This window comes from Panthera onca, chromosome A3, assembly GCF_046562875.1.
Source record: "Panthera onca isolate mPanOnc1 chromosome A3, mPanOnc1 haplotype 2, whole genome shotgun sequence".
Taxonomy (NCBI): Eukaryota; Metazoa; Chordata; class Mammalia; order Carnivora; family Felidae; genus Panthera; species Panthera onca.
In genome coordinates this window covers 119,046,003-119,069,351 of record NC_138341.1, presented here as the reverse complement: position 1 = coordinate 119,069,351, position 23,349 = coordinate 119,046,003, and the positions used below count along the sequence as shown (strand labels likewise).

General features: G+C 40.8%; 1 protein-coding gene across 7 annotated transcripts in view; it reads right to left on the bottom strand.

Annotated features, from left to right (window-relative positions):
* The window catches only part of RALGAPB (Ral GTPase activating protein non-catalytic subunit beta), an 89,082-nt gene that overhangs the window by 22,572 nt on the left and 43,161 nt on the right, over positions 1 to 23,349 (bottom strand). For 2 of the 7 annotated variants that reach the window (XM_060617455.3, XM_060617483.3), the window contains 8 exons: positions 21,833 to 21,971; positions 19,511 to 19,644; positions 18,255 to 18,437; positions 14,549 to 14,700; positions 9,131 to 9,318; positions 6,510 to 6,616; positions 4,759 to 4,911; positions 2,352 to 2,561 (listed from right to left, as the gene is read on the bottom strand). In XM_060617455.3, the coding sequence (XP_060473438.1) occupies positions 2,352 to 2,561; positions 4,759 to 4,911; positions 6,510 to 6,616; positions 9,131 to 9,318; positions 14,549 to 14,700; positions 18,255 to 18,437; positions 19,511 to 19,644; positions 21,833 to 21,971 (1,266 nt within the window). The remainder of the gene's footprint in view (positions 1 to 2,351; positions 2,562 to 4,758; positions 4,912 to 6,509; positions 6,617 to 9,130; positions 9,319 to 14,548; positions 14,701 to 18,254; positions 18,438 to 19,510; positions 19,645 to 21,832; positions 21,972 to 23,349) is intronic. The other 5 variants (XM_060617463.3, XM_060617489.3, XM_060617474.3 and 2 more) reach the window with 3 other exon arrangements.

The window sequence follows — 23,349 nt, the reverse complement described above, 5'->3', positions numbered from 1 at the left end:
TATTGATTTCCTTAGTGATTGTCCAATGGAAGTCATATTACCTGCAAACTGTCTTCTTTCCAATAGTTTTTACTTCTAATTTCGTTTAGTATTTCACTGACTTACTCGGTTTTGATACTGTTCTATAGCTACGTAAGATGTTGCTACGGGGGGAAACCTCCCTGTACATTTTTGGGGGCAACTTTCTGTTAAGCTGCGACTATGGTAAAATAAAAAATTTTCTGGACTAAAAAATTCTCAGTATTCAATAGTTGTCAAAACAGATATCCTTTGCCTCTGGTTTTAACAAAGGGTGCTTCCAATTTCTCATAGGCTGCCATTTCCAGATCCACACTACTAGTCCTGGTTTAGTTTTTGTTTGTTTTTGAAAATCCTAAGGAATACTGTCCTACTGAATAGTGACTTGTTTTATTTATTGACCTAATAGGATCAAATTATTTTCTTAATAGCTTTACTATACTAATATTTCCCAGTAATAACTAAGTCTCCTTGAGTCTGTAGGATAAACCTTACTTGGTTGTGGAAGGTAATCTGCTTGATACGCTGTTGAATTCAGTTTTACTAGCACTCTCCTTAATACTTCTACACATATATGCGTAAATAAGATTAGTTTACAGCTTTTTTGTATGTGTGTGCTGTCAAGTTTAAGTTATTAGAGTTATAGGCTAAGATTCATAAAACATACCAGGTAACTTTCTTTTTCCTATGTCCTGACACAGATAAGAAAGCATGAGAATTATTTTCTCGACAGCTTAAGACATCAACTAGAATAGATAATATGAATGGAAAATTAGAATTTCAAGACAGTGCCATCAGGGTTCTTACCTCCTTTTAGTCCACAGAATGTAATAATTTTCTTCTAGTATATTCTTATTTACTGCTTCTACTCTGTTCAACTTTCTCCATTAGGAGTATCACTAATCATTTGCAGGTTGTATCTTTGTTCCTTGCCTTCCATATTTGCCACTGTATTTCTCATTATTTTCCTCTCTCTTCTCTTTTCTTCTGCATTTTAAAAGTTTTTAATGTTCATACTCCCCATCACCAACTCACTTTTCTACAACACAGAATGTTTTCCATCTACGTGCTGAAATCCAAAATCAGCAATGTTGCCCCTGCTTTCCCAAAAAGTTACACGGCCTTCAACCAAGTAGCTGCTAGGGAGTGAGGGCAGGGGACAACTTGTGCAATAAGCAACCTCTTGCCTGGCAATCTTGAGCTGTGTTTTTCAAAACAAAGAGGCCTTAGTACTAACCCCAAATCCACCTCAGGCGAGCTATTTCACATTTTTGAGCCTGTTTCCATAGTTGCAAAGTAGGGACAGTACCACTTTCCTTGTAAAACCGTTTTAAGGATAATGGAATTAAGAACAATGGCAATATTGGGGCGCCTGGCTGGCTTAGTTGATAGAGTATGTGACTCTTGACTTTATCTCAGGGCTGTGAATTCGAGCCTCGTGTTGGGTGTGAAGCCTACTTTAAAAAAAAAAAAAAGGAAAAGGAAAAGGAGAAGGAGAAGGAGAAGCAGGAAGAGAGGGAGGAGGAGGAGCGGGAGGAGGAGGAGAGGGGGGAGGAGGAGAGGGGGGAGAAGGAGAGGGGGGAGAAGGAGAGGGAGGAGGAGGAGAGGGAGGAGGAGGAGAGGGGGGAGAAGGAGAGGGAGGAGGAGGAAAAGGGGGAGGAGAAGAGGAAGAGGAAGAGGAAGAAGAAGAAGAAGAAGAAGAAGAAGAAGAAGAATGGCAATATTTACTTTACAGGCTGGCTTTGGCTTTGTGCTAAGTACAACATGAAGCATCTTACACAACCATAATGAGACAGACACTTTTATCATCTCCATTTTATAGACGAGGAACTAAGACTTGGAAAAGCTGGGCAACTGCCCATGACCACGCAGCTGGCAAGCAATCTAACCAGTCTGATCGCAGAACCTGTACAACTTAAGTTCCTGGCTCACAAATACTTGTTATTTTTTAAAAGCGGCGTGAAAGAGCAGAGTCCGTTATAGCCCATACCTTTAGTAATAAATGTTGACAGGGGAAGATTTTTAACATTCTTTTCCTCATTACCTGTAGATTTCATTTATATATGTGACACGGGTCGCACATTACTCAGGAAATTTCAGAGCTGGATGTATTATCAAAGCAGCCCCCTCAGTCAGAACTCTGGAAGGATTCATGGGACACACATTCTGGGACTTGTATAGTAAAAACTACATACAGCACCACAGAATTTCATTTACTTACATGCAGAGTAACATTTATTTAATTCCTCCTATCCTCACTAAAATGTTTTAGCAATAATCGACTCATTGTTAATCTATGAATATATTTACTCATAGAAGTTTAGGAAAATTACCTTCAATGCTTCTAAGGACAAAAATCCAAAGTGTGAAAGGAAAAGGCGTGCTGTTTGGAATTCCTGGGCAGGAGGTGGAGGCTTACAATCTGTAATCGGATCGGGGAAACTTCTCTTCTGCAATTCTTCCTCACTTTGCTGTTCAAGGTGCGTTTCGTAAGCAATCTGCTGAGCCATGCCATTCCTTAATTTTTCATGTCTCTCTTCTAACTGAAATAAACCAAGTATTTCACTTTTTTGGAGCTACCATAAAAGTAATCGGATTAATCTTAATTTAAAAGTGAAAACAAAGGTTTAAGCAACAAAGGCAATGAAATACTTTTCAGTGATCAACACTGAATTTTAATTCAACAGAGTATGCAACCAAGCAAACACGGTTTCAAAGCTGCAACAAATACCAAAAAAACTCCCCTATAGCCTCAGAAATTATGTCCTTCAGCTCCTCCCTGTAAATGAAATCATTCTGTTTCTGCTTCCCCTCAAACAGGCAAGAAAGGGGGCAGCGCTGTTGCTCTCACCCCCTCTTCCAGATCCCTGTCCACCTTCGTCCTGCAGTGGCGGCCCCCTCATGTTTTAAAGTCTTCGTCCATATGGATTACCCCACCCTCCTCTCAGAGATGCTCCCTGACACCCCTGCCTCCCTTCCCATCAATCCTAGTTTGAACTCCTCTCTGACAGGCAATGCTCCTTCCAACAACCTAGCTTGTATTTCTACCACCTCTTGTCAACCTTCACGACTTTGGCCATCCATAAGCACACTTTGTACCTCAGCCATGCTGTACTTTAAAGAGCTAGAATTCTGAAATTCCCTTCTCCAACCATAAGCCTCCTTCCTGCAGCTCTCCCACACCTTCACTCCCTGAGCTGTGCTTTTTCATCACTGTGAGCATTCAATCCCTTCTCCCATTTTCCCAGGCCATTAGCATCCTGGCTTCATCTACCTCCCACCCAAGCCTAAATCCCAAATCAAACATCTTAATACCCTCTTCTAAACATATAAATGGCTGTCTTGTTTCTTACTCTCCCACATTCTTACCTCTATCAATCTCCACACCACTCCAATTTTTTACTTATGCCTCCAGATCCCAAGGACTTCTGAGTAAAGTCAGCAGAGTCAGTTAAGTAATTTCACTACAGACGATGCTACTTAACCTGGGCTGGGCTGCCTGGCAATTTTAAGAGCCATCTTTTATTCCCTGTATCACTGCTGAGAACTAAAATTAAAATTTACAAAAGCTCCTTCATTTTCCCTCCTTTTCACCTTTAAATGTCTCTGAACCTCCACCTGCTATCTCCTTCTCTCCTGTCTTGCCAGAAATACCGCTTTCCTAGACACAGTCACATTGAGACTCTTGACCCTACTGCCTCCAGGGCCTTACTCTATTACTTATAATGTTCCCAGCCCATCTTCCAGTGGTAGCAGACATAGGCCCTTCTCCACTGCTTCCTTCCTTTCCACCTCTAAGCATGTTCACATTCCTCCCATCTGTGAGTTAAAAAAAAAAAAAAAGAAAGAAAGAAAAGAAAAAAGAAAAGTAAAAATTAGCCTTCCCTTGCCTTAGCTAGGCCATTTCCTCATGCTATTATCCACTCTGTATACTCCCCTTAACTACTGACAGTGTAGTTTATGTTCACTGTGTCTCAGTAACCATTCACCACCCAGACCTCTATACTCTGTCCCCAACTTTAACACTTCTTTGAACGTGCTCTCAAAGGTCACCTGCACATTCATGCCAAAATCCAGGGGCCCCTGCTGAGGGCACCTTCTCCCTGAGCTCTCTGGCTGGTATAAGCAGCCTCCATTCCTGCCCTTCTGTTCTCTCATGCCCTGACAGACTTCTTTCCCCCACTTCTTAAAATTCTTTTCCTTTGACCGAAGATACCAATTACTTAATATAATTGTCTAAATTAATCTAAAATCACATAAATTTTTCCTGTCCTCCCAAACCTGCCCTTTTCCTACCGAATCCATATTTCTGTAAATAGCACCGAGATCTCCTTTGTCACTGAGGTTCGGAATCTAAGTTCTTCAGCTCTTTTCCTTCCCTCATCAATCAAAGACTGCTTGGCTCTGCCTCCACGATACATTCCATCTGCTTCAACTTCCGCTATCAGTCAGCTAGCTAGTCCTTCTTCTCCCCTGCCTGGACTGTCATCAAAGTCTCTAAATTGGGTCTCCCTTCTCCAATAGCCTTCACCAGACAGCCCGGTGACTCCTAAGAGAGTCCAGGTCCTTTCAGTCGGCCACAAACTACACTTGTCTTACTACATGGTAACCTGGATGACAGAGATCTAGGTCATCTTAGGAATCATCTCCAATAACACCAAAAAAAGCAGTGTCTAGACCGTGGCGGTTGTTCAAGAATGTTTATAGTCATTCGCTTAACAACAGCTGACAACATCTTACTTCTTCAGTGACAATTTCATGCAAATCTGGAATGCTCAGATCTGCTTTCACAAAAGGAATCTTATCCACCTCTTCAGGAAATGGTCGATGTTTGACAGTATATTTAAATCCAACATCATTTTTAGGAATTGGACGAGGTTCAGGTACAAAAAGCTGTTGAAATAAAACAGATAATGTTATGCATATTACATTTGGTGCCATCTGTAATGACGTGTATTTCCCTGGCCTCTTAGATGCCTGTGTCGCTAGGACTACTAACACTGGCACTCAGTGAGGATCTGCAAATACCACTGCTAACACTAACGGTAAATAGCCTGCATACCAGTGTACTCTTTCACTTTTATAAAAATGTTCATCAACTGAGATTTTCTGACTGACAAGTGGGCTGTATACCTCTAACTGCCCCAGGCCTGACTCTCTCTTAATAAGTGGTAAACCAATGGATGAGACAGTTCAGGGATCAAGGCTCAAACTTCCCTCTGTCTCAAGAGTTCTCAAATCATCCCATATAACAAAGTGTAAGTTTATGTCCTCTGGGCCTCTCTAGACAGTGAGTTCAACTGAACACCAAATCTAGATCCTAACGGCTCCGAATCCCTCCAAATTGTAATACGTATTAAAATGTGTATTAGCTGTGCAGCTTCTGTTTTCACATCTGAAAAGTGGAAATCATCCATCATAAGGCTGTTGTAATGATGAAATAAAAATGTATATGGTACATATTAAAGCATCTATACATTTTAGTTCCTTTCTTGATCTCCTCCTTCCTCCCGTCTTGAATGCTGACCCAGTGGCCTACAGTGCCGCTGCCACAATGTGATCTGCATGATGCACCAAGCGAAAACAGAGGTGTGCTCCTCACAGGGTGACAACACATCTAAAAGCGACACCTAGGATGTTAAATGATTTTAGACACGTGCTCCAATTTTGTGACTGTCTCTCTGAAATACCGGGGACACTTTATGAAGTGATGTTTTAAAGAATTTTTAGTAACATAAGTAAAAGCTTATGCTGTAATAAGTGAGAAGAACAGTATACAAAAATGACTCAAATTCTATTTAATGTTATCATGCACAGAAAGAAAAAAAGATTGTAAGGAAATCTACTAAAATATTAAGAGTGACTACTTCTGGAAAGTGGGAGTACAGATGCTTTACAATTTCTTACTATCTGAATTTTCCAACTTTCTCCCATGAGCAAATTTTACTCACCGAATTACAAATGTTACAAATAAAATAAACTATGCCACCCCAAGTAAGATTTAAATTACACAGCATATTTAAAAAAATTACAGAGCACATTACCAACTATACAGGAATAAATCACATAAAAATAATTTGAAACTAAGTCCCATTATCTGAGAGATCAAGAGTCTGGCCAATTTTTTTTCATTTATGGCATGTACCTGAGTTTTGTTATATTTAACACTGCATAAAAAAATGAGGCCACAGCTCAGAACAGTAGTTCTTAATCATAAATGGATGTGAGAATCACCTGGAAAGCTTTCTGAAAATACACCTGCTTTGAAGATGTCTTTAAAGAGTAATTCAGTGGATCTGGGAATTACGGGCTCCTAAGATGATTCTGATATGAACCACTGACTGAGACCCTGGCTAGGATCGAAAATATTTATTTTATTAATGAATTTTGTTGGAATGTTATTTAACCTTTAAATCATAACACACACATGCGCACTCGCATGCACACACTCGCTCACTCCTAGTCACTTCCCTGTAACTTCTAACGGATACCTTCTGATTTGCTTTTGCTCCTCTGGGTAAAAGGCAAAGTTGTTGTGCCCAAGCAAGTCTTCCAGACATTCCCCGGACCAGCACAGTGACAGAGGGGAAAAAATCATCTAGAATAAAATATTGGTGTAAAAAGTTTTTATTTCAGATGACGACTACTTAAAATACACCTGTTATCAACCATAAAGCCCCTAATAATCAAAGCCCTAGCACAGTGTTTCCCAAACTCTCATCCTTTGTGTACCACCTCTGTGGTTTCTGCCATATCCTCAAACTATAAGTACTTATCTTACTTTCTATCGACCACTTTCTTTTTTAAACTTAAGTCTGTTTCAAAAGGAAATTGTGTGTCTTTACTCTAGATGAAAAACTGAACTTTGGTGTGCCAATAATGTAGTTTTGAACCACGTGTTTAACAATACATAAAATAATGTTCACCAACATGTTGACTAACATTACCTCACATAACTCCATTTTTGGGAAACAAATACTAGCCAATACTCTTAACTTCCAGTATTGAGAACAACCTAAGTGCAGACAGATGGGTATCTGAAGTGCTAATGTTGCATTCACCCACACCTTATGCACTCGTGTCCGCCACAGGCAGGCACTGTTCCATCCCCGCAGAAGTTCAGGGGAAGGAAATGGGGGGTGGGGGGTGGGGAGAACTCAGGCTGGACTTCCTGAGGGACCCAGGTCCTCCTTCTTATTCCCTCCTTTTGTCCTGATGTGGAGTTAAACTTTTTCAAACTTTGCTTTCTCACTTCTGCTGTTACACTGTTACAATAAACTATTAAAATGTCCTTGTAAATCTATAAAATCCCAATTGTTTGTATTTTTAGTAGACTTCCAATGCAGTGAAATGACTGGGAATGAGAGTCCCAAAAAATCTCGAAGAGGGCTGACACTTACCCCTCAGGCCAGGAAACCCAGAGGGGACACTGGGATTTTAGACTCCTCAGCAGTTGGCTTGGGAGTAGGAGGCTGAAGGAATCATGTTAAATAATAGGCACAAGCCAGGGAAGAAAGTCAAGCAAGCCCTACGTCTGGAATAGAGAAGAAAGAAGTGCATGCAGGAAAGAGTTGGAATCAGCACTTCTGGAACTGGGCAATGATTAAAGGCCTCATCTATTTGACATTAAAGTCACTGTATCTTACCACCACACAGTGGAAACTTGTGATGGTATTCACGAATCTCTGAATGATAGGGAAACGTCTCACTTTCATTCTATAGATTCATGAGATCCTACTCATATAGCCTCGACAGAATTTGCAAGAGTCTGTTCACCTCTGTAAAGGTAACAAGTCTTTACTGGCAAAATCCTATACTGTGCGGTAAGGACAATATAAAGGGACAGAATGAGGCTCAGGAAATTTGGACACTAGTCTTAGTCATACTATGTACTTTTCAAATAACCCTGAATACGTCACAGGCCCTCTCCGAGCCTCTGTTTCTTCACCTGTAAATCAGGGAATTGAACATGAGGTGATTCCCTGGATTCTCTATGCCCCAAAATTCTATAACCGTCACTTTCTCATAAGCATGAGAAGATACTTCCTTTACATACTGGCTGATTCTGATTACCAACAGGAAAAAAATGTACTTTGGGGCACCTGGGTGGTCAGCTGGTTAAGCACCCGACTCTTGATTTCGGCTCAGGTTACGATCTCACGCTTCGTGAGTTCGAGCCCTACGTTAGGCTTTGTGCTGACAGTGCAGAGCCTGCTTGGGATTCTTTCTCTCTCCATCTCTGCCCCATCTCCTGCTGGCTGTCTCTCTCTCAAAATAAATAAATAAACTTAAAAAAATATATACGTACTTTGAGTAGCCTGGGTTGCAGTGGTAATCTACCTTGAGACAGCTTATAATTGAGAGAAAGTTGAGGAGGGAAACAGTGCATGTTGTATCAGTGGAAAATCATTAAAGGGTTTTCATGAGGGCACTGGTATGGTCAGATCCATATTTGAGGAAGAATACAATGGTGGCAGGAAGTAGGATGGAGGGAAGGGTAACACATTTTAGAACCGGAAGGAGAGGGATGAGACCAGGTAGGAAGCAACTGCAATAATCTCAGTAAGAAATAATAAGACCCTACATTTGGATGTATTGGGAGGGAGGGAGAGAAAAAAAAAGATTCAAGAGTCACTGAGCAATTGGACACCAATTATGTAAGGGAGAAACAGGAAGGGGCAGGCCAAGAGGACTCCTCAAATTTCCAGTCTGTTTGGGTGGCACCATTAACTGAAAAAGAACAATGTGGAGTGGGGGCCAGGAGAGGAGAAGGGCAGGATCCAAAGTTCAAGAAGAGTAACAGTAATTTTTATACATGGTAAACAAGAGAAAATACCCCATTAAAACAAACTTTTTGTAGAACTACTTTAGTGCTAGTATTTCGGATACATAAAAGAGCCTCTAAAAGATTCTATTTACTACGTATATTCTATTTTCTGACCCTCTATTTTTCAGTCACTATGGCCAGAAGACCCTCTGACAAATGCGAAGTTGCTGTGAATCTGCAGTTGTTCCTGTAGCTATAGGTCCCTGACCCTGGAAGCAGCCTGCTAGCAGGGAGCTAAAACACGGTGATTTCGCAGTGGAGAAGACCCCAAGTGCTGGAACTTACTCTGTTCATTTCCAAGAGGTTGCTCCAGCATTGCCAGGATGACACTATTATCCAAGACAAAGTACCGGAAACTATGTTTATTTATGGTTGGCAGCCTGGAGTACTTGATCAAAGTGGTCTCATTCACCAGACTACAAGGAGAAGCGGGACCACTGGGTGAAGGAAATGCGCCGAGCAACTGCATAATACTACGGAGAATGCAAAAGATAACAGTTAATCCCCAAAGCAAAATCTTAAGTTTACCTCATGCATCAATGTGCCCTTCTGCTCTTTTAAGTGACCACAGCCACACTTCCTCTTTGCAAGTCAGATTTACTCCCTGGGGCGGATGCCTTGGTGTGCTGTCTGCCTCCCAAGACTGAAAGATCCATTCCCCCAGATGCAGACATGGTGGCCACAGCTTGCAGGTGAGAGTCCCTCTCCAGGACTTGCTCTCAGCCAACAAGAACCAGCTCACCCAGAATCACAGCTTCGTCCTGGGACAGCCCACAGCCAGCGAAAGGGCAAGGGCAGTGTGGGCGTCCAAAGCCCCAGCCCCTGGGCCCTAACCGGAGAGAACTCTGAAGGGCTAACCCGGCCCCAGAGCTCTTCGCTGCACCTGCACGCATTCGTCCTTGCCTCTGCTCAGTCCTGCTTCCTTCACCCCCTCTAGGGACTGATCCTAAAAGCGTTTTCCAATAAGATTCTTGCAAGGAAATTTCTCTCAGAGCTTCCTACCCAGGGAACCTGACAACCATACTTCCAAATCGTGGAGCTCCTAAAGATATATTTAAAAAATGTTCTGTGTTCCAGGTTTCAGGATTATGCTAGCCAAAGCATTCTAGACCTAGAAAAGGACCCAAAGACCCACCAAACCTCCACTTTTCAGATGAGGAAATTCAGACTCAGACATGCTACGTGATCTTTAAGTAACCAGAAACCGGGGCCTGCTGCCTTCTCACTGTGCGGTCCTGAGTAGACATTATCCTTGTTTTACAGATAAGACTGGAGGCACAAATAGTACATCTCAAAGAACTACTGTAATTATTAAGTTCGAATGTATAAGAAAAAAAGGCCTCATACATTAGAATCCAACTTAACAAGCTTTAACATTCAGAAATGTTTATGTCCATAGACATTTCTGCATACATTCAATTAGTAACCTCTACATGGCACTCACCATGAGGCACTGGTCTACATACATTCTTTACACACATTCTTTTATTGAGCTATCAAAACAACAGATAAGTACAGAGAAGATAAGTACATTATTCCCATTTTAAAATGAAACAATTGAAGCACAGAGAGAAAGTCTCTTTTAATGAAAACACAAAAATTTTACCTTGTGGTCTTAATATCACCTGACCCTTCATACGCACTTCATTTCGAAAACGAATACTCCCCAACACCATTTTTGTCATCTCGATCCTCGAGTAGTAGCCTCTCCCTTTCCCTTTCATTCTAGTACCGAAACCCAAATATGTCTGATAATGGAAGGCAACATTGCTCAGCAGATGTTTTCCATCCATTTTCTCTTCTCTTAGGAGAACTGTCCAAAAATTTCAAAGACCAGGAGAATGTGATGGTGAGTTCAAGCCTCTAAGGAATTGTCAAAAACGGGTGAAATACCAGCAGACTAGAAACAGGAAAACTTGACTTTGTTTTTCTAAAATGGGGCAGAGACAGATGTCGCAAAATATATGGACCATGGGAGTTTGTCGTGTTCCATGCAAGATTCACAGACAGTTATCAAATGGGCTGCTGGCAAGGAACAGGTTACTAAGATCAAATCATACCAGCCCGACCACATTTTCTCTTCTTGACAGTGACCAGACTGGAAAGGGGGAGAACTATGTCTGAAATCAAGACATGCAAGTATTCGACAGTGTATCAGGATAAACTTATAGACAACATTAAAAAATCCCGGTCAACCTGAATGAAAATCTCTGATAATGTGCTTTGTGAGTCTCTTTTCAATGTTTTCATCAGTGTCTTTGACTAGGACACACAGAACAGGCTCATTAAATCTGCACTTGGCCAAAAGTTGAGCTGCAGAGTTAATATGTCAGAGGAAAAGTTGGGATCCAAATAATGAGGTAAATCTTACGTGAAGAGATCTCAGGTTTAAATGTAAAGTTCTATAGATACAAATACCCCCAAACAAGGAAGTACAGGATGAGAAAAGCAGACAAAAAATAAATGTGCAAAAGACTCCAGTTTTAGTTGACTTGACGCAAAACTATCAAGTTCTCAAAAACCCAATGCGGTCGCCAAGTACATTTTAATGAAAATACAATATCCTAGAGAGTGTAAAGATCATCCACCCTCACGGAGAATATTTTACTCAGCAAACCACCTTTAAGAGGTACTTAGTCAAACCCAAAGCCACACCATTGAGAGAAGAATGACCAGGACGATAAAGGTACTTGAATCTCTGTCATATGACAAACAGCTTAAGGTACTGGCAGAAACACATCACCATCTTCATAAGCATTACCTTCAGATGTCATTACTGCCCGGAAAGAGGATTCCACTATCAAAAGTGTGAATTAGAACGAATGGGTGGAAGCTAAAGTGGGAGAGTTCAGCTCAGTGTAAACATCGAGTTTTTAAAAATACAAATGAAATGGGAGCCTTAGGGGTTAGACTATCACCAAATTAGAGGCCGAATAACCTGGAAGGCCTTACGAGTTGCTTAAGCAGAGAGGCTGCCAAAACGACTTGCAAGAGTCCTAATTCTGAATTTGTATAGTACACTAAGGAGAAAACACCCAACTAGCCAGTCTACACTTCGTAACTGCCTACTATTCTGAGCACTGTGAGAAGTGTTAAAGAAGGAAATGTGGACTCTACCCAAGTTGGGGAGACGACACTGGCATGTATCAAATATAACCAGATACGATCATGACAGTATAGAATTCCGTGCTGTGCAATCGGGCCTGACTGAATGAGCACAAAAGCACAGAAAAGAGTCATCATTCAGAAGCAGAATAACCAAAGAAGGTGCCATGGAGGTAGCTACATTTGATATGAGCACTGAGCAGTGAAGGATGTGACCGAGGGGAAAAGACAGAAGTCCTGACACCCAGGGAATACACAGAGACAGGTAAGAACGTGCCCGGTTCACAGCCACAAATGGCCTGCCAGGTTCTATTATGGCAGAAAGGATGTGCTGAGAAAGATCAGTGTGAGTGGGGACAGGATAAGGAGGGCCTTGACAATCAGACAAGGAGTTCAGACAACATGGCAGGAAACAGATCTATTCAGTTTTCAACCACTCGAGCAGCGAAAAAAAAAAAAAAAAAAAAAAAAAGTGCCCAAGGATGAGTTCAAAAATGGAATGCAAGATGAACAGAAAGGGTGAGATTAAAAACATAGAAATTAGGCAAGAAGTGAGAAGAGTCTAGACTAGGATGCTGAGGTTAGAGGGGACAGAAGAAATACTTCCAAAAATAAAGTCCACTGGACTCAGTCACTGGCTTCACACGGGGAGTGACAGATAAAGCAGAGATAAATTAGGAAAAAAGCTAAAGGTCTGTGTTTGTATAGCCGAAAACCAGCAGTGATACTGACATAAAGCAGTAATTTTGAGGGAACGAAGAGCTCTGGTTTGGGACAGGTTTCATGATGACAGTACTCTTCAGGGCACTCTTCAAGACTGGTAACTGGAAATACCATTTGTGGAGTTGCCAGCAGTGACAGGACAGCTGCAGATAAAACAGATGAGTCACCTAGATAACCGCTGGCTAGGCTGCCCAGAAGCATCCCAGGTTCACTCCTCATTCTGAGTACATATCCAATGCTCTCCGGCATACTCTCCTAGGAATGCCCTACCCAGGCTAGGATTGCAGCAAACTGACTTTTGTATGATACAGAGTTCCCAGTAAGAAATGCTCTCCCCTTTTCTTTCTCTCCATAGCCTTCTTACTCTTTCAGGCACACATCAAGGCTCAGTTCTTTCATAAAGCTTTTCAGTCTAGCCCACCTCTCATATGGTCTTCCCTCTGAACTTTTATTATTTCTAGTACTCAACCGTCTGTGTAAGTACATGCTTAAACAGCTGCATGCCCATTTTTCTGATTTTCTAGCTAAGAGCCAAACCTCCAGAGGTGCACTGGAAGCCCAGTTAGTGCAGTGAGGAGGACTAAAATAAAGCATGCGTGCTTCTAAAAATGTACTAAGTGACCAAAGCCCGTGAAGAAGAGAAATAAATCCAACTTGACTGTGCCTGCCCCAAGTTATGAACAGATCACCAAAAAGATTCTGGAATCTTGGTAAGGGCTGATCTACGTACAAATCTGCAAGGAGTCTTCCACCAATGGGTCGAAGCTAAAGCGGGACAGATTTCGGCTCAATGTAAACATCAAGTTTTTAAAAATAAAAATGAAACTTTTATTAGACTATCACAAAAGTAGAGGCTAACGAAGGCCTACCACTTTATTAAGAAGACCAAGATGAGCCAACCCAGACTGACTGGACATCCTCCTTCCCTCTATTATGTTTTCTGGGTCTTCATCCACACTTACCTTTTCATAGGCTCCATCTTTCCATCTGTATGTGATTCCGATCTTCCCCACTTAACTCTTCCCTTCAGTCCATAATGTGCCTCAACTGTCCTCCGTCCCTTCTTCCACCGTCCTCACTTACCAGCCAAATGTAAACTCTCAGCTCTTTCTGCTATTTCTCTAAGGTTCCGACCTGTCTCTATCCCTTCACAACCAAAATGATTAGAAAAGAAATCTCTTGCTTTCTTCTTAACCACTCTGTATGTAGCTTTTGGTGAAACTTCTTCATCCATCCTGTAAAAGTCAGGTCCAGTGTCATCTTGATTTCCCTCTATCTGGAAGTATTCATTTCCTCCTGCCAGCATGTTATTATACCTCTTCTCTTGCAGCACTTATTCTCCACCTAATATTATAGCTATTGTGCTCATGTCTTATCTGCCCTTTTGGACAAGAAGCTCTTTGAGGATGGTGGCTGCATCTGATTTATCTTTACAATCCTATTACAAGTTCGTAAGAGGGAGCTCATAAGTCCTGACTGAATGAACGTCTAATACATACTACAAATGTAACAGAGTACAGACCACTAAGCGAAGAAGCAGGAGACCACAGGCAGATCCCTTGTTGGGACTCAGACACCAAAGTGAAGAGATAAGTAAGGCTCTCCAAGATCCTTTCTAGCTCTAACATGGTAGGACTTCAATCAATGCCAACTAGCCCAGAAAAATAAGGACCCAAACTCTCAGCCCCACGTCCCTGGCTTCTTTTAAAAGGTCCCCAAGACAAGTTTTTCTTTTCCATTTTTTTCTAGAGAAAAAGTATCTTGAGAGGTTGCATCGCTTAATGCTGAACAACTGGGGAGGAGAAGAAACAACAGGGATGACAGCTAACCCCATCCTAATTCCTAGGCACAATCCCTGTGCAGTCACTTTCATACCATGTTAGGGTGGCTTCCGCAGCATCCTTTACCCTCATAGATGCGGGGTTTGGCTCCTTATCTCCTTTGTACTTGACCTCTTGCTCACTGTTCTTGGACTTACTTCCTGAAATTCCCAGTTCCACAATCTCCAATACTTCCTTAAGACAATCCTAGAAGCAGGAAAGGCAGATCAGTTTTTGTAATACACCTGAGAAGACAGGGAAATACATCAAAATACTAACAGTGGTGGTATTTTGCTGACAGGCTCCAGTTTCTTTCTCACTTTCATAGGTGGATATTAATTTCACAAGAATAAACTTTGCCCCCACCCCAATTTCTCTTTAAAGAACTGAATTTGAGTGTTCAGAATTAAATAAGTAATGATAAATTCCATATTATTTTATCAGTCATAATTCTTATAAAATTACCACAGACAATAAAATTATGAAAGCCCAAGTTAAAGAGACAGAACAGTAATTCAGTTAAACCTAGAGTGGTTTAAGATACATTAGATTATCCAGGGGCGCCTGGGTGGCTCAGTAGGTTAAGCGTTCGGCTCAGGTCATGATCTCATGGTTTGTGGGTTCGAGCCCCACGTTGGGCTCTGTGCTGACAGCTCGGAGCCTGGAGCCTGCTTCGGATTCTGTGTCTCCCTCTATCTGTCCCTCGCCCTCTCAGACCCTGTCTGTCTCTCTCTCTCAAGTTAATAAACACTAAAAAAAAATTTTTAAAATTAAAAAAAGGTACATTAGATTATCCAAAGGGAAATTTATCAGTTACTGACATTTTTAAGCAATTCCTGGTATCATAACTTTAGAAGCCATAATGAAAATAACTAAGATTTGGGGCACCTGGGTGGCTCAGTAGGTTGAGCATCTGTCTGACTTCAGCTCAGGTCATGATCTCATGGTTCATGAGTTCGAGCCCTGCATCAGGCTTACTGCTGTCAGCACAGAGCCTGCTTCAGATCCTCTGTCCCCCTCTCTCTGCTCCTACCTCACTCATACTCTATCTTGCAAAAATAAACGTTTAAAAAAAAAAAAAGTGAAGATTTAATCAACAGTATTATTTTAAGAACTATATAAAGCTCTCCATAAATATTCAATGAGCCTGATAATCTCTTATTTATACTATGAATTCTTGATAACTGCCTGTCTCCCTATAAGGAAGATATAACATGGAACAATGGCAAGAGAAATCAGCCTAGATACCTGTGCCTACTTGAAAATGGAACACATGTGTGAAATGAATTTTTTTTAAGCAGGCTTCATGCCCAGCTTAGAGCCCAACACAGGGCTTGAACTCAAGACCCTGAGATCAAGACCTGAGCTGAGATCAAGAGTTGGGACACTTAATTGACTGAGCCATCTAGGGGCCCGAAATGAAATTTTTATACACAGGCAAACTTTACGGCAATTTATGCTCTAGTTTTGCAGCCTGGATACCAACTGTCCTTCGGAATTTGGCAATGGGTGACCAAAGTGCCCACTGGTCATCTTGAGGCTACCACATCCTTTCAAAAAATAATATTCTTAATACTTCAGATAAATTGGTCAAGATTCCAACTTTCTTTCCTTTTATTTTCATTTAAGAGAGATAGAAAGTAACGCGAGTGGGGGGAAGGGCAGAGAGAGAAAAGGTTACATCTTTTTTTTTTAATATTTATTTTGTAATTTATTGTCAAGTTAACTAACATACAGTGTATACAGTATAATCTTGGCTTCCGGAGTAGATTCCCGTGATTCATCACTTACATACAAGGCCAAGTGCCCTCCTCAATGCCCATCACCCATTTTCCCTGCCCCCCCTCCAACCCTCCACCCCCAACAACCCTCAGTTTGTTCTCTGTATTTAAGAGTCTCTTATGGTTTGCTTCCCTGTTTGTAACTTTTTTTCCCCTTCCCTTCCCCTATGGTTTTCTGTTAAGTTTCTCAAATTCCACATATGAGTGAAAACCTGTATCTGTCTCTGACTTATTTCACTTAACATAATACCCTCCAGTTCCATCCACGTTGTTGCAAATGGCAGGATTTCATTCTTTTTCATCACCAAGTAGTATTCCATCACACCACATCTTCTTTATCCATTCATCAGTTGATGGATATTTGGGCTCTCTCCATACTTTGGCTATTGTCAATAGCACTGCTATAAACACTGGGGTACACGTGCCCCTTCGAATCGGCACTCCTTCCTGTATCCTTTGGATAAATTCCTAGTAGTGTTATTGCTGGGTTGTAGGGTAGTTCTATTTTTAATTTTTTGAGGAACTTCCACACTGTTTTCCAGAGTGGCTGCATCAGTTTGCATTCCCACCAACAGTGCAAGAGGGTTCCCCTTTCTCCACATCCTTGTCAACATCTATTGTTTCCTGAGTTGTTAATTTTAGCCATTCTGACCAATGTCAGGTGGTATCTCAATGGTTTTGATTTGTATTTCCCTGATGATGAGCTATGTTAAGCATCTTTTCATGTGTCTGTTAGCCATCTGGATGTCTTCTTTGGAAAAGTGTCCATTCATGTCTTCTGCCCATTTCTTCACTGGATTATTGTTTTTCAGGTGTTGAGTTTGGTAAGTTTTTTTGTTTTTGTTTTTGTTTTTTGTTTTTTGTTCTTTTTTTAATTTTAGTTTGCTAAGGTCTTTACAGGTTTTGGATACTAACCCCTCATCTGGTGTGTCATTTGCAAATATCGTCTCCCATTCCACTGGTTGTCTTTTAGTTTTGTTGATTGTTTCCTTTGCTGTGCAGAAACTTTTTATCTTCATGAGGTCCCAACAGTTCATTTCTGCTTTTATTTCTCCTGCCTTTGGAGACATGTCAAGTAAGAAGTTGCTGCAGCCACGGTCAAAGAGGTGAAAGCTACATTTTTCAAAAGAACTTTTCGGGGTGCCTGGGGTGGCTCGGTCAGTTAAAGCATCAGACTTCAGCTCAGGTCATAATCTTGTGGTTCGTGAGTTCAAGCCCCGCATTGGGTTCTGTGCTGAGAGCTCAGAGCCTGGAGCCTGCTTCACATTCTGGGTCTCCCTTTCTCTCTGCCCCTCCCCTGCTCGTGCTCTGTCTCTCTCTGTCTCTCAATAATAAATAAATGTTAAAAAAAATATTTTTTTAAATAATAATAATAAAAAAGAACTTTTCTATGGGTTAATTTGCAACCAAATACAAGCATGATGACAATTATTGAGTTGTGCTCAAAAGAACAAGTGTTCTCCTAAAATATTACAACTATATTCAGTGTAAGTATGCAATATTGTATTTAAAGATTCTTTTTTTTAACATAAGTTATCGTTAAATCGGCTAACATACAGTGTGTAAAGTGTGCCCTTGGTTTTTGGGACAGATTCCCATGGTTCGACATTTACATACAACACCCAGTGCTCCTCCCAACAAGTGCCCTCCTCAATGCCCATCACCCATTTTCCCATCTCCCCCACCTTAAAGATTCTCTTTTAAGAGGGATTTTCCCAGCATACATTTTTGTTTCTTCTCCCCGTTTTAAGATCTAGTAAACTTGGGGCGCCTGGGTGGCTCAGTCAGTTAAGTGTCTGGCTCACGTCATGAGCTCAAGCCCTGTGTCAGGCTCGGTGCTAGGTGTGGAGCCTGCTTAAGATTCTCTTCTTTCCCTCTCCCTGTCCCCCTCCCTGGCTCGTGTGCGAGCAGTGTACATGCACCTGCTCTCTCTCAAAAACAGACAAACCAACCAACCAACAACGGATCTAGTAAACTAACCTTTTCATCAAGCATATCAGGGTGCTCTGTCAGCCAGACACAGAGACACTGAAAAGCCGCTACTATCATGGAGTGCAGATCCCGGGAGTGAAGAGGAGCTGGCCGACTACACTGGTACACAATGTAGCTGCACACGGAGCTGATGGCTCGCTTCCGGTCTCCAGAGTCCACCATCACCTTCACCTGAACACAGTCACACGGGGAACACAGTTAGCCAGGATCCACCGTACCAATTTCAAAGTATCTGCGCCGAAGCCCAGCCTTCCTGATGCGGTGATACACCACAGAAAGTCTTATTTTTTAAAATGGTATTAAAAAAAAATGGTATTTCTACAGAGGAACAGAATATGTCAGATGTATCACATAATAGTCTATAAAGAAGGCATTTTTCAAACCCTAAAACAGTATTTCATTTTAGCGTATTTCTTCACTGCCTAAAACCTAAACTTCATCATTGCCAGATATCAGAAGGATAGCTGGCGATGGAACGTGTGCCCATTTCTGAAGCCTCTGAAACCCCTAACCCAACCCTACAGTGAGGCTCTATGGGCTACGAAGTTCTATGTACCTGCTCAGAGGTACAATTAACAGAGAGGATACTACACATATTGAAAGTGAAAAATTTGATAAATTGTGGCCAAAGTATATACCTGTGAACTATCAGCACAAAGTAGTGGACATATCAGTCACCCCCCAAAATATCCTCATGCACCTTGCTAACCCTTTCTCCCACTCCTTTATGCCCCTTCCCTAGGTTACTACTGATCTACCTTCTGTCACTACAGGTTAGCCTGCATTTTCTAGAGTTTTATACAAATAAAATCATATAGTATTACACTCTTTTTTTGAGGGGAGAGGGTCTGGCTTCTTGTACTCAGCATAAATATTTTGAGATTTGTGCACATTTTCCCACGTACTTATTAAAATTTGATGACCCTACAATGGCATAAAATGTCACGCTGAAAATTTAAGGGTATTATATAGCATATACAAAATCAACAGGCATTCTATTATCATTTGCAAATAAATAGGAAGTACTGAGATGTTTCCTGTAAACTAACAACAAAAATATAATTCACTCTTTGAACTTATTAAAAACAAATAAAGTTCACTTTGTACAATTTCATTTGAAGGCTCCTTTTTGCACACTCTAGACATAAACTATGTTTGAATATAACCACCACTGTCAGGAGATACGGGAAAAAGAGTGACGGTCCAAAGCTGTCAGGCTAAAATACGACGACTGTTCCCCTCACCTTTGCCAGGCCAGAGAGGAGCTCTAGAGCTGCCAGTGATATGCTCATGTCTTGCCGCCACTGGGAGTTGAGTCTTTGGGTGACGAGATGAATGCTGCGGATCAGGAGCCCAGCAGCTGAATCTGTATTAAGAGCTAGGATATAACCCCAATGCCACATCCCACAGGGAGGGAAAACAACTAAGCATTAGTAACAAGAAGCACAGCATTCCACCAGGCACAGACCACAGCAGCCACAGTGAGCACAATGAGCACCCGCACAGGGCTACACTCCCCACCCCACCGGCCTGAGCACCAAGCCTGACTCAACAACAGTGCACAGGGCACACACACTGGACCAAAGCAGCTTCTAGTTCCCAGCTCAGCTACTTTTTACACAGACATCCACCGGGATCTGGCAGTTCGATATCATTCTTATAATAATGTAAATCTTAAAATTTCTAAACTCATAGAGAGTTACATTTAAAAAAAAAAAAAACAGTGAAAAGGCTATCATTATTTCCTTGGAATTTTATAGAAAAAAGAATTCACATTTTAGAATCCCCTCAGATGCTAGGAATAAAGCATCTGTTGAAATTATTTTCAGGGTTTAAACTATCAAAAGTCACATGCAATGTCTTTCTAAACACATTTTAACATTTAATTCTCTAAGACCACTTTAGGACTTCTAAAAAAGAAATTAACCAAGTCACCATGTTTTTTATTTGGCCTCCAGTTCTACTGGGGCGCCTGGGTGGCTCAGTCGGTTAAGTATCCGACTTCGGCTCAGGTCATGATCTCTTGGTTCTTGAGTTCAAGCCCCACATTGGGCTCCCGGCTGTCAGCACAGAGCCCACTTTGGATCCTCTGTCCCCCTTTCTCTCTGTCCCTCCCCCACTTGTTCTCTCTCATCCTCTCTCAAAATAAATAAATAAAAACTTTAAAAAAATGTAAAGTAATTACTACTTAGCTAATAATAAATTAGGACAAACTAAATTGAATTTTATTATAAAGGAAGCTTTAGGGACATTATACCTGTCGATCCTATCAGAAAGAGGGCAGTGACAACAGAAAAAGGAATGATCATTAAAGAGAGACATTCATGCGACACTAACACAAATCTGGATTTCTTAGTAAAAACTACAACATTACAAGCAGAACTCACTAACACCAGTTCAAAATGCTGAAACAAACGATAATCACTTCCAACATTTATATTAGAACACATACAATAATTCAGAAAATTCTTTAGTTTAAAAGTGTTTTAGAAAGCATAAAAAACAAATTTTCACCTATAGTATACTTAAATCCATGAACATAATGAAGATAACAATTTTAAGTAACTTCTTTATAAATTCTGTATTTAAATTTGTTGAATAACCTCACAATGACCTGATATCTCTGACATGCTCGAGGATACTTAAAACATGCCTGGACTCCTAAGCTCATGAATTTTCCAGTGATTAAAAAATTAAATTCACGTCTAAGGATCTAGATTTCATTCCAGTCAAGTTGGACTGGCACTCACGGATTCAATACAATATGAATAATTATGTATAAAAACACAAAGGCACCCACAAATTCACAGAACCCATAAATTAACTGCCAAGGGTAAAGGATATCATTGAACAGAATGCTCAGCTAGCAAATGCTGCCTTACTCTTGCTTAAAATTTGTGACTGAAGAATCTAACCAGTTATAGTAAGATATATAGTTTTTAAACACAAAGACACTCTCCTGCGGGTTCCCATCTAAGGTATATTTCATCACTCCCCTTATCACACTGCAATAACTGACGTGCTGGCTGACTCTGTCATTAGAGCCTGAGGGACAGCACATCCTATTTGACTCTGTATTACCAACACTTGGTACAGAATCCAGAAATGTTTCCCTGACAACCCACTATAATCATTTATAAAATCTAATAAACTACCCAAAATTAGCTATTAGAAGCTATAGAGCTAATTTTAAAAGATTTGCTTTCTTTTAAAAAATCTTTTAGAGGCGCCTGGGTGGCTCAGGCAGTTGAGCATCCGACTCTTGATTTCAGCTCAGGTCATGATCCCAGGGTCATGGGATCAAGCTCCACATCGGGCTCCACACTGAGCATGGAGCCTGCTTAAATTTCTCTCCCTCCCTTGGCCCCTCTCCCCTGCTCACACTCTCTTTCTAAAATAAAATAAAAATTAAAAAATAATAAAAATCTCTTAGACTAATAGTCTATTATACTTAAATACCTTAAAAAAATCATAACATTAAAATTTTGTTTAAAAAGATTTTGTTTGTCTTACATATCTGGGCATTAAAACTTATTCAATAAAATTTGGATTTCAAAAAACCAGACATGGCTTACCATAATCCCTTAGGAGGGCCTGAGCAGGTCTTTCACTGTCAGGAGTTGTGGGCTCTGTGCTTCCACCACTTGCTGAACTAATACCACTATTAGTGCGACTATGACTCTTCAGGTGATTTTCTCCACCACCCTAGTCAAATAAAAACGAGTCAAATATCTGAGGTCTACATCCCAAGTTGACAAGTATAAATAGAGGTCAGTCATTAAAAGCCATGTTGATAAAATGGAATGGCTAAGTAGCTGTTTAAGCAGCACAAACTGATACAGATAAAAACTGACAAGGGATTAAAACTATCGTGTTTTTGCACAGACACCATCTATTGAAGGGTATGAAAGGTCTGATGATTATGGTTGCCCATTCTGGAGTCTTCTTTGCCGCTGTTTACAAAGGGCCAGCTCAGGACCTTTCCCATCTTCACTAGATTTCGCGAGCTAATAACTCTGGGTCCTTAAAGAAACACCCTAGTGCCTCTAAGCAAAACTTCAGAACGCTTTAAGATTTATACAATCTTAAAAAAAACAAAACACAAATAAACCACAGTAACTTTCAAATATAGTTACATCATAGAACACAAACAATGAAATATTACAGTTAGTACTTCCATATGTACAGGGGCTGACAAAGGTATCTGTTAAAGATTTCTCTCATTTTCCCCCATATAAACAAAATTCATTATATCCACATCAGTTGATTATTTTAGCTACCTACTGGGATATGAATCTAATTTCCTTAATAATAATTTGATCACCCATCTTACATATACCCATCTCATTCTAGTATACTCTATTAATTTCTCCACTCTCCTGTCTTTACTCCAGGTACAAGGATCACATATCCTGAAGCCAGAAGTAGGGGGGCAGTGGGAAACATTTTTAATTTGGAAGCATTGATGCTTTGGGGGACCTTCAAACTTTGGGTGTAAAAGAGCTGATGGGGGCGCCTGGGTGGCTCAGTCGGTTAAGTGTCCATTTGTTGATTTTGGCTCAGGTCACTATCTCACCGTTTTTTAGGCTCACAGCACAAAGCCCATTTGGGATTCTCTCTCTCTCCCTCTCTCTGCCCCTCTGCTGCTCACATGCGCCTGCCCATTCTCTCGCTCTCTCAAAATAAATAAACTTAAAAAAAAAAAAGAGCTGATAAGATGGAAAAGAATAAACTCATGCTTGTTTCCAGCCAGCATTAGATCTACTAGGCATAGAAGGAATAATAGAATAGAGGGCTTTTCCTAGATTATTGAAGCCAGTTCACCAGCACAGCAAAAGAAGTCAAGAGCTTCAAGTAGACACTGTCCAGGAATAAAGACTGTATCTATCTGAAATTTCTCTCATGCAGAATCTCTCAAAGACCTGATTAATGGCTGAGGAAGCACTAAAAGGTAAGAAACCTCGAAATACACATTTTAAAATAAGATCCTTCAGAATCAATGAGCTGAATTTACAAATGCCTTTAAAAATCACAAAGACAGACATTTTGGAATGCAATTTACATAAAATCAAATGTTGATATT